At 47.5% G+C, this 10296-nt stretch overlaps 1 protein-coding gene across 1 annotated transcript in view; it reads right to left on the bottom strand.

The window, feature by feature from the left end:
- Nucleotides 1-10006, bottom strand: part of ZC3H18 (zinc finger CCCH-type containing 18) — a 45579-nt gene extending 35573 nt beyond the window's left edge. Inside the window, exons 1-5 of the mRNA XM_009073356.1 lie at nt 9434-10006; nt 5736-5820; nt 3087-3235; nt 2569-2661; nt 1867-2024 (exon numbers count right to left, since the gene is read on the bottom strand). Coding sequence (XP_009071604.1) covers nt 1867-2024; nt 2569-2661; nt 3087-3235; nt 5736-5820; nt 9434-10006 — 1058 coding nt within the window. The remainder of the gene's footprint in view (nt 1-1866; nt 2025-2568; nt 2662-3086; nt 3236-5735; nt 5821-9433) is intronic.
- Between the last annotated feature and the right edge of the window lie 290 nt (nt 10007-10296).

Genomic DNA, 10296 nt, shown 5'->3' with positions numbered 1-10296 from the left:
GGAAAGAGATCCAGGGAATCCTGAATATGGATGTTTAATACAGCAACAAACTCCTGATGCCAAGCAGAAAACAATCTGTATTCTATGCCATCAGGTGTTCAGAGAGACAAAAATCTCAGGGAAAGGAAACTCAACTTTTCAAACAGCCTCAAGCCCAAATTTCCCTTTCCTATAATATTTGTGGAGCTTTTTCCTTTAAAACAGGATCACTGCTGTGTGTTTAGTGCTTAAATCCTTAGCAAATCATTGGTATCACCCCAGAGATGATCCAATGGATCCATTGAGTCAGCACAGCTGGAGGGGCAGTGCTCTGTGGCCTCGGAAGTCTGGAGTGCAATGGACAAAGGAAAGGGAATATTTGCTTACAGTTGCAACAGTACTGGAATCAAAGACCTGCTTACCCATAGTTAATGTTTTCTTTGATGTCCACCTCCCTATAGTCATTCAAAAAAGAAAAAGGGATTCATGAACTAGTTAGACATCTCCGTATGTCACAAGACAGTGCTGAAAGCATTTATCCACATCCCAGAGCTGCACCTCCAGTGCTTACTTGGCCTCAAGGTGTCAATCTGAGCTACAAACTGAGGGTGTGGGGGAGAAAAAAAATCACCAGTTTCTAGGGTTTACAGACATTTTAATGTCAGTCTGCTTACACATCCTGGAATTTGCAGCAATTCCAATTGTTTAAGGATTTCTGTTTAACACTGGCTACATACAACACATTTTTTCTTGACTACATCAAAACTAGTCGTGGGTTAAATGCAGTAATTTCTACACCAGTGAGGCCCAGAATAGTGACGGTAGTTTTCACACAGTCATAATATAAAGAGACTGTATGGTCAACCCCTCAGAGCTCTGGCAATGTGTCCCTAGTGTCACTCCAAGCCTTCTTAGAGGAGCCAAAGGCCAAGATACAGAGCAATTTCTACCCAGGGAAATATTACTAAGGGGCAATTCTTGTTTCAGGCTGCAGAACCGAGTACACAGCTCCTTTCTTCAATCAGGAATTGCACTCCAGAGCCAATCAAAGAATATGGAACAAAAGCTTAGCCTACTCCTCACTCCTTTCCACAGTGCCTTTGCAACGCAACACTCTAAAGTAGAGCTGAGCCCTGCAAACACTCTGTGAGGGGAAATACTTTCATAGTCTGTCCATGGAAGAAGAACAGAGGTTGCATGAGCAAGGAGAAACAGAGATTAACCTCTATCCCTGCAGACACAAGCCTCTCTCTCAAAAATTCTCTTCCCAGTCCATTTCTTGGCTTGAGAACTACTAAGCAAATTCCCAGAGCTGAATCTAAGGTCTGCAATATTTTATGTTTTCCTCCTTAAAAACCAAATCACCTAAACACCTCAGCTGACGGGCCTTGTTTTGGCCTGGGGAGGGAATAGCTTTGCTTTCTGACCAATGTCTTAGTGCCCAGTTTATCTGGGACCAGTTCAGACCAGCTGCTGCAGCAATGCCCTTCCAAGGAACACCCAGCTGGGTACAGCTGCTGCCTACAGCCCTTGGACACTGAGCACACTCCAACCTTGCAGTCTCAGCTTTAATCCTTTAAAATCCTCATGGCTGGGATAAGAAAAGCATGAGGAAAACCAATCAGTGTGAAGCAGACAATGGGTAGTGTCCATGAGGGCCCAGGGATTGAAGGCAGGAAGGGTTAAAGACTGGAAAGGAAGGTGAGGTTGGACTGGAGCGAGCGGAGGCAGTGCAAGGTTTAACCTGTGCACATCCTGCTTAATGGAAGTTGTTCCCAGGTCCTGAGATGACATTCCTCCAGTCTGGAGGAACAAGCTAACCACAGCCTGCACTACTGCCTTTCCCACCCCTGCACCCTGTGGAGCAGCCCCAGGACTGGCTCTTACGCTGGATCTCGGACGTCTCTGGTGATTCGGTAGTTCCAGTCACGGAAAAACTCGTTTTCCTTGTCAAATTCCCTCTCATCTTCTCCAATAGTCACAGTGAACCTTTTCTCCTCAAAGTCAGGTTCCTGTTCTTTTCTCATAGTTGCTTTTTTTAATACCTGTCATGACATAAAAACAGTGTCAGGAGAGAACTTTGAGGCACAGAGAAAATGCAATCTCAAAAACCCTTCACTTGGGAGAAAACCTTCAACTAAACCAACTTCTGCCCAAACCTTAGCAATGTGCAGAAACTGCTGGTTTTGGCCCAAACCAACATAAGGACACAATATTTTTCGTGATGTAGAAAGTAGAATTCACTGTTCCATCAGCTCAAAACAGCAGGAAACATAGGTTTCACATCTGCTGACCTCATTTTCTGCAGTGAATAAACACACTACAGAAACAAGAACTGAAGTGAGGGAAATTGGATCAAAGGGTTTGACTTCATGGGCACAAATTCCTCATATTAAACATAAATCTGTCTATCAGCTCCTCCTGGCTCTATAACAACTGTGATATACAACATGATACAGTCAATGTGTTAAAAGGAGGAGAGAAACAGCAAGACACTTGTGTTCCAAACGAGCTCTTCAGCATCCCGTTCCTGTAGAAACACCTGTGGATCTTGGAGACAGTCAGCACCTCCCTGGGGAAGGCATTTACCTCTTTAGCATGTCGGAGTCCTCTCTCCCAGGCACTTTCTGTTGGAGGGTCTGGAGGAGGTGGAGGTAAGATTTCATCAACCACTGGCCCTCCCTGTCAGAGGTGAGGAGAGGAAGGAGACAGACACAGGAGGTTAGTGTTAAGTAGCAGATTCATGTCTGTAAAGTTACTTAAGAGTATCTCCAGACACTTCAGAGATGTCTCAGCAGGACATAAGCTGGGAAATACATGGAAAATTATTCCCCTCTACTAACAGCTCCAACATCAACTTTTAAAAAGGTATATTCAATTATGTATTGAAGCACTAGTGCAAAAACAATCTTCACTTCTCCTAGAGCAGAAGAAATCACACAATCATGGAACGGTTTGGGTTAGAAGACCTTCCACCCCCTGCCATGGGCAGGGACACCTTCCACTAGCCCAGGCTGCTCCAAGCCCCATCCAATCTGGCCTGGAACACTTCCAGGGGTGGGAAAGGTGGTGCAGAAGCCATGAATTCCCAGAAAATCTGTCCATACCCAGGGGTTGGCTGGCATCAGCGGGTGAGGGCCGATGGGAGGGGCACCATTGGGGGAGAAGGGCTCAGGCTTGGAGATCAACGAGTAGTTTCCTTTGTCATTCACTCCAGGGTGAATAAAGCGACAGTTCATGCCCCAGGTACAGTGACCTGTGGGAACACAGAGCTGTTAGACCCCCGTACGCCATCAGTAGCTGTTGCTTCAGCCCCACAACCACTTAAAACCCATCAACCATTTAAAACCCATCAAGGAATAACACTGAGGCATAAGACTTCTCTCCTCTCCAACTTTGTTAGGATTTACCTGTTTTCACACACATGGAAAGACACTTGTCACCCCTCACCTGCCAGAGAGGACAAACAGATCCAGTCACAGATGGATGAATATACAAGAACATTATGGTAGGGAGAATGGGGGGATGGATGCACACACTTCATTAATTAAATGCAAGGATAAGCCTGGGAGATCCTTAAGTCTTGTTAATGACAAATACTTCAAGTTTGGAGCTTTACAAAACCTCAGAGCTAGGAAAGCAGCACAGAGCATCCCAAGTAAACAGCTCTGGAGAGACAGGCAGCAGAATCATGGAATAATTTGGTTTGGAAGAATCTTAAACATTGTTTAGTCCCACCCCCTCCCACAGGCAAGGGACACCTTCCACTAGCCCAGGTTGCTCCAAGCCCCATCCAACCTGACCTGAACACTTTCAGGGATGGAGCAGCCGCAGCTTCTCTGGGCAGCCTGTGCCAGAACCTCACTGCACCCTCACAGGGAAGAATTTCTTCCCAATGTTCCATCTAACCTGCACTTTCTCAGTGCTTGAGCACCAAGTGTAGGGGCTTCGCGACATCTCACCCTGACAGGTAAGGGGCTCAGAATGACACAATTTCCTGAGCTGGAAGGACCAACAAGGATCACCACGTGATTGTCTGGCCCTGCACAGACATCCCAACAATCCACCCTGTGCCTGAGAGCATTGGCCAAACACTCCTTGAGCTCTGTCAGGCTTGGGGCTGTGACCACTGCCCTGGGGAGCTGTTCAGTGCCCAAACACCCTCAGGGGGAAGAACCTTGTCCTGATATCCAACCCAAACCTCCCCTGACACAGTTCCAGCCATTCCTTCGTGTCCTGTCTCTGTCATCTGAGCAGAAATCCATGTTGCCCCTCCACTGCCCCTCATGAGGAAGGTACACAGGCTCTGTCACCTATGCCAAGATGGCCAACATCAAGCACCTGCACACCACAGCCAGGAGTGCTCCTGAGGCACAGCAAGAATGAAACTCTGTGTCTTCCTAGTCCCACGTGAGCAGCACCTGATGTAATGCCAAACCAAAGCACAAGCTGAGCAGCAGATCCTGAGCCTGAACTCTGTCCCTGGCACATATTCCAGGCTGCACTGAGGTGTGTGTCACCTCCAAGCCTCAGGAACAAAGAACTCTTCCTCCTGAAGGGCTTCCCTGTTCCAGCAGCAGCAGCAACATATCTGCGTCTGGCACGGGCTCCAGGTTTGACATGGGAAGACATCCAGGAAGCCAAGCCTTGGATATCTGATGGTCACGGCCCCGGAAAGCCCCACAGTGCAGGTGCCACTGACGCAGGGAGCAGAGGCTCCACCCTGTGCTCCACCCTCCTTTCAGCTCAGATTGTCTTGGGGGAGATTGTAAATAACCCAAATACATCAGCAAACATGAGTGAGGTGAAGCTGAAGGAAGTGGAAGAGTTTCAGTAAGTTTAAATAAGAAAAGCTTTATAAAACTTACTCTCCACATTAAAGAAAAGAAAAAGGCAAATAGTCTAACAGCTACCAGGAAGCTGCACAAACATTGGGGAATGTCCTATCAAGAGGAATTAAGAAAAACAGAATCCCAGAATGGTTTGGGTTGGAAGGAGCTTAAAGCTCATCTCATCCCACTCCCTGCCATGGGCAGGGACACCTTCCACTAGCCCAGGTCCAACCTCGCCTGGAACACTTCCAGGGATGGGGAGTTCATCAACTCCCTGGGCAACCTGTGCCAGTGCCTCATCATCCTCACAGGGAAGAATTTCTCCTTAAATACATAAATACAATTGGTCAGATTTCAAAGTTTCAAATCTCAAATCCCATTTGCAGTAAGAAATAAGTTTTATGCTTTCCTACTCCCATTCCTTCCAATCCCAATCCCATTTCAGAGCTGTGGTACTTGACACAGTGTGGAACAACCTTGTGGCTTGAGGAAAAATCTTCTGTTTACATGAAGATCAGTTTTAATTCCCGTTGATCACTTCCTCAGCCCTTAAGAAGCACTGGGCAAGGGCACAAACATCACTGTATCACTGCTTCCTGGGCTGCTTGTGACACCTTCCACTAGCCCAGGTTGCTCCAAGCCCAATCCAACCTGGCCTGGAACATTTCCAGGGATGAGGCAGACACAAAAACACCACCAAGCTTTCCTTTATTTACTTCCTCCAGGCTCACCATGCTTAGACAAAGCCCTTTTTGCACAGTGGTTCCATTTCCATTCAGCACTTGGCCACCATGCGACAGAAAGATGACCCTGAGGGTGCCTGGGGCAGATTTTATCATGTAACAGCAGCTTAAAGGGTAAAACCCAACCAAACAATGTAACTTCCAGCACCTTTGGTGTCCTACCATGACAACATGTTGTTACCTTTCATGAAGAAGCGGCAGGTGGGACGTGGCCTCACTTTCCTGTCATTAGGGTCCTTGACTTCTCCTTCTTCCAAGTCATCATCCTGGAACAGACACAACAAGTTGACATTTCACGTGGTGCATTTTCTGCAGCAACTTGACATTTCACAATATGGTCAAATATCTGTCACTTCAAACACACCCTGGGGCGAAGACACAAATGGAAAACAAGACGAAGTTACAATAAATAGCCCAAAGCATCTTCCCAACATGCTGCTGTGAACAGGGAGGTGCAGCAGGTTTGGTGCCTCAAAGGTGGCTGTGAAATTACAGAATCACAGGATCAGTGGGGCTGGAAAAGCGCTCCAGGATCATTGAGCCCAACCTGTGATCCATCACCACGTTGTCAACTAGACCAGAGCACTCAGTGATTCCTTGGACACCTCCAGGGATGATGACTCCATCACCTCCCTGTTCAGCCCCTTTCAATGTTTAACAACCCTTTACATGAAGAAATTCCTCCTGATGTCCAACTTGAACCTCCCCTGGTACAGCTTGAGGCTGTCTCCTCCTGTCCTGTCTCTTGTTCCCTGGGAGAAAAGACCTTGAGGTGTTTGGATGTCCTGATGCTGCACCAAGATTTCAAGCTGCATCATTTTCCCTCATATATTTAAGGCTCAAAATCACCAGTGGATTAGTATTTCACATGAGCTTGGAGCTGACAGCAAATCCAAGGCAAATAGAGGCAGCTCCATGTTCTTTTAGGTGAAACGGGCTCAACTGTGTTACCTTTCCCTCCCACTACCCTTCAGAGCCTTTAGAGTGTCCCTGCTCAGCATTCCTGTCATCCCTGTTTAGCTCAAGCCAGTTCCTTCTGTTCATTGATTTAAAGTACATAGGAGTATTCCTGCATCAAGGCAATAACTCAGTACAGACATCACACATCCATCTCCACATCAGCCTCTGAAGGATGACTGCTGCCACAATAAATTCATTATCAAATGCTTCCACACAATGCTGGGTGACAATCTGAGAATCCCAGGATGGTTTGGGTTAGGAAGGACCTTACAGCTCATCCAGGGCAAGGGCAGGGACACCTTCCACTAGCACAGGTTGCTCCAAGCCCCATCCAACCTGGCCTGAACACTTCCAGGGATGGAGCAGCCACAGCTTCTCTAGGCAACCTGTGTCAGTATCTCAGCACCCTCACAGGGAAGAATTCCTTCCCAATGTCCAGTCTAAAACTTCCGTCAGCTAAAACCATTCCCCCTTGTTCTAACACTCCATTCCTTTGCCCCAAGTCCCTCTCCAGGGACAATCCCACACAGAAGCTTTTCAGGATCAAAGTCATACATATTTCTTCCAATCCTCTCCAGCAACAGCTTGACACCTTCAATTCTACTCCTCAGCTCCACACAGGAGTTGTGAATCAGCTCAAACAAAACTGTGTCATTCCCAGGCACAGAAGCCCCAGGAAGAAATTTTGGGAGTTGGAAATTACTTCAAGGATTAAGAACCACAGGGGATGAGCATTAAATAAGTCATGAAACACCTCCAGGAGAAAGTTATTGGAACTCCCAAGTATAGCCTTTGTCTTTGTTCTCCAGGGGGAAAAAATCAACCTTCCCCTGGATTTGCTGGGCAGTACCTGGAAAGCCAAAAAGACCTGGTGATGCAGAATACAGAGGTATAAATGAGCAGAGAGTTGTCAGAGGTTATCTGGCAAGGAAATTGGGGTTTTATCCAAAAAGACATCCAGGTCTTCCCCCTCTGCCTCCACTTCTCTGCCACTGAACTTTTCAGCACATGAAACACATCTAGATAAGGAACACCTGGATGGGCCTTCCCTTTCCCTGACAATCACAGCAACCCTGTGGTAATGAGTTGCCTGTGTGGAAAAGATGAGGCAAATCCTCTCCTTTGATCAACTCAGCAGCTGGAAAGGAGGAAAAAACCATCGCTTGACTGTATATAAACAAAGGCTCTACAGAGGGATGGGTAAAAAGCCCCTTCTGCTGCATTCCTGAGGGCCACACAAGGGATTTAAAAGGCTACACTTATATTCCAATTAAAATTTGCATGAATATTCCTCTCCCTCCACGACAGGAGTCTGAGAGCAGAATCAGATGCAGACTGAAGTTCTCCCCAAAGCTGGGGATGGCATTCAGGGATACATGAATGGTATAACCAGCTCCACACTGCTGCTTTCAAAAGAGCTGCGTGAAGTCTGGAACAAAAGGGAGAGTATTTATTTCTGTGAGGTCTCCTTGGAACCAGGCAGCTGGGAATGCTGTTATGAGTTAATGTATGAAAACCAGGGTACAGATTCATCTGGTGCTTTGTGAGGAGAGCACTCCCAAGAATGCCTCAGACTCGAAAGGAAAGCATTCATATTTTAATCAAGGAGCAGGCACGGAGTCAGGGCTTCAGCAATTCTTTTTCACCCCACAACACCCTGGAATTCCTTCTACCTGAAGCAGAAATACACAAAACCTTTGGAAAACATGCGTTCAACAAAACCACCTGCCAGAATGGGCAAGATGAAGGAAAATTCCATAATCTTTAAGCAGCTGAACTTGTCAAAACAACATTAGAGCAAAAATTACACAGAATAGGACCGTTCAATAAACGGGGAGAAGGGTTTCTCCAGTGAGGCTCCATGAGCTTCTCAAGCACATGGACAGGTCAGAAACATAGAAATGAGGACTGGAAGGACACACCATCTCTTCTCCTCAGCTGAGAAGCCCCACCAGGACTCTCATCCACACTCCACTGCTACCTTGCCTGTCACCAAGATATTCCCACAATCTGTTCCAGCTGTGCAGGGGCACTTCTGGCATTGAGAGCCAGGAGCACAGCCAGCCAGGTGCTCTGGATCAGCAGCTTCTCTTTGCAGTGCTTTGCACCTCCCTACTCCAATCCAATTCTAGACCAGAAACTCCTGGGAGGGTTTTTACTCTCCTGCTGCAATCACTTTGTCCTGTTTTCTTCTGCCTGCAAGAGGGAAACTGGTACTAAGCTGCATTAAACAACTGCTGCACTGCAGAGCTTCCCACCTGAAGCCAAACATGGATAAAGATATTTGCCCAATCCCCACAGCAATTAAACCCCATTTTGAGGTTTCTGTGTTTGTTCTGAGCTGTGAAACAGCAGCTACAGCACTGCACATCCCTGAGCATATCCCCAAATCATGTGTGAGGGATTTTCCACAAAGCCCAGCACCTTCCATCCCTCTTCCACACATCCAGATGCTGCTAGAGCCCAACAAACACCTCAGGATCATGTGTGTACTGCACAGAGCTGATGCCTCAGCACCAGAACCACTCTACAGCACCAGCCTCTCCATCTAAACTGATGGACATGAACACCTCATCCATGGCTCAGGAATTTGCTGTCAGGATCACTCAAGTCCTCTGAGAGCTGAGGCAGGACAGTTTCTTACAGCACTGGAGTCCTTTCACTGGGAACAAAGCTCATTTGTGATGGCTCTGACAATATCTGGCACAAAGCTTTGGGGGAGCACACGGCACAGAGATCAGAACTTGGGACATGGGTGGTCTTACCTCCAGGGAAAAGGGTGTCACCTGCAGTGTGAGGACATGGGGACACAGATATTCATCCCACAGGAGGAGGAAGGAATGGCAATCTGAGAGCCAAACAGCTCTGAGCCATAAGGACAGGTCTGTCCCTGCAGCACTCTGCCCAACTCCTACTTACATCAATTTCTCCATCATCAATTTCTCCATCATCTTCTTCCTTCTTCTTCTCCTTGAGGGGGTCCTGACCATCCTTCTCATCATCACTCTTGCTGCTGGATTTTTTCTCATCTTCATGGGCATCATCTCCTTTCTCCTCCTCCTCATCATCCTCTCCAGCAGCTTTCTCACCATCCTCCTCTGCAGCAGCAGCACTTGGTTCCTCAGGAACTTCCTCATCATAGTCCAACTCGTGCTCATCCAGCTCCCGGGTTACAGAGGAGGCTTCATCACCAAGGTCATTTGTCCTGTCTTCCTCCTCCCCCTTGTGAGGTCGAGGGCTCTTCCCCTCCCCACCCTGCTCGTTGTTGTCAGACTCCTGAGACTTGGCTTCACTCAGTCGATCCTCTTCATCCGAGTGGTTCTCCTCTTCCCCATGGCTCAGGCCCCTGCCTGCATCCTCTTCATCTTTCCCACCCTCTCCATCAAGTTCCCTGTCTGAGCAGCTCTCCTTCAGGACTTCTTCATCAGAAAGCTGCTGGTCCTCTTCCTCAGGAGAGCAGGGGTTGCGCTCAGGGCTGTCGGAAACGTCCATCAGTGCCCAAGAGGCTGCAGGGGGAGAGAACAGTACTGGTTATGGGAGAAAACTGGGTAAGCAACAAAGGGCACCATGAAGAACTTGTACTCCTGCAGTTTACTTTCTAAGGGGAAGGATGTTTGAATTCCTAGATGGGGATTGGAGCAACCTGCCCATGGCAGGGGGTGGAATGGGATGAGCTTTAACGTCTTTCCAACCCAAACCATTCCATGACTCCATGAATTCATGAACATGGTTTCTCATAGTAACTTCAAGAAGGAAATACAGAGTTTAAACTGCACAAAAAA

The sequence above is a fragment of the Acanthisitta chloris genome, unplaced genomic scaffold (assembly GCF_000695815.1).
Source record: "Acanthisitta chloris isolate BGI_N310 unplaced genomic scaffold, ASM69581v1 scaffold834, whole genome shotgun sequence".
NCBI lineage: Eukaryota > Metazoa > Chordata > Aves > Passeriformes > Acanthisittidae > Acanthisitta > Acanthisitta chloris.
The sequence above is the reverse complement of the archived record's forward strand: the minus strand, read 5'-3'. Positions and strand labels throughout refer to the sequence as shown.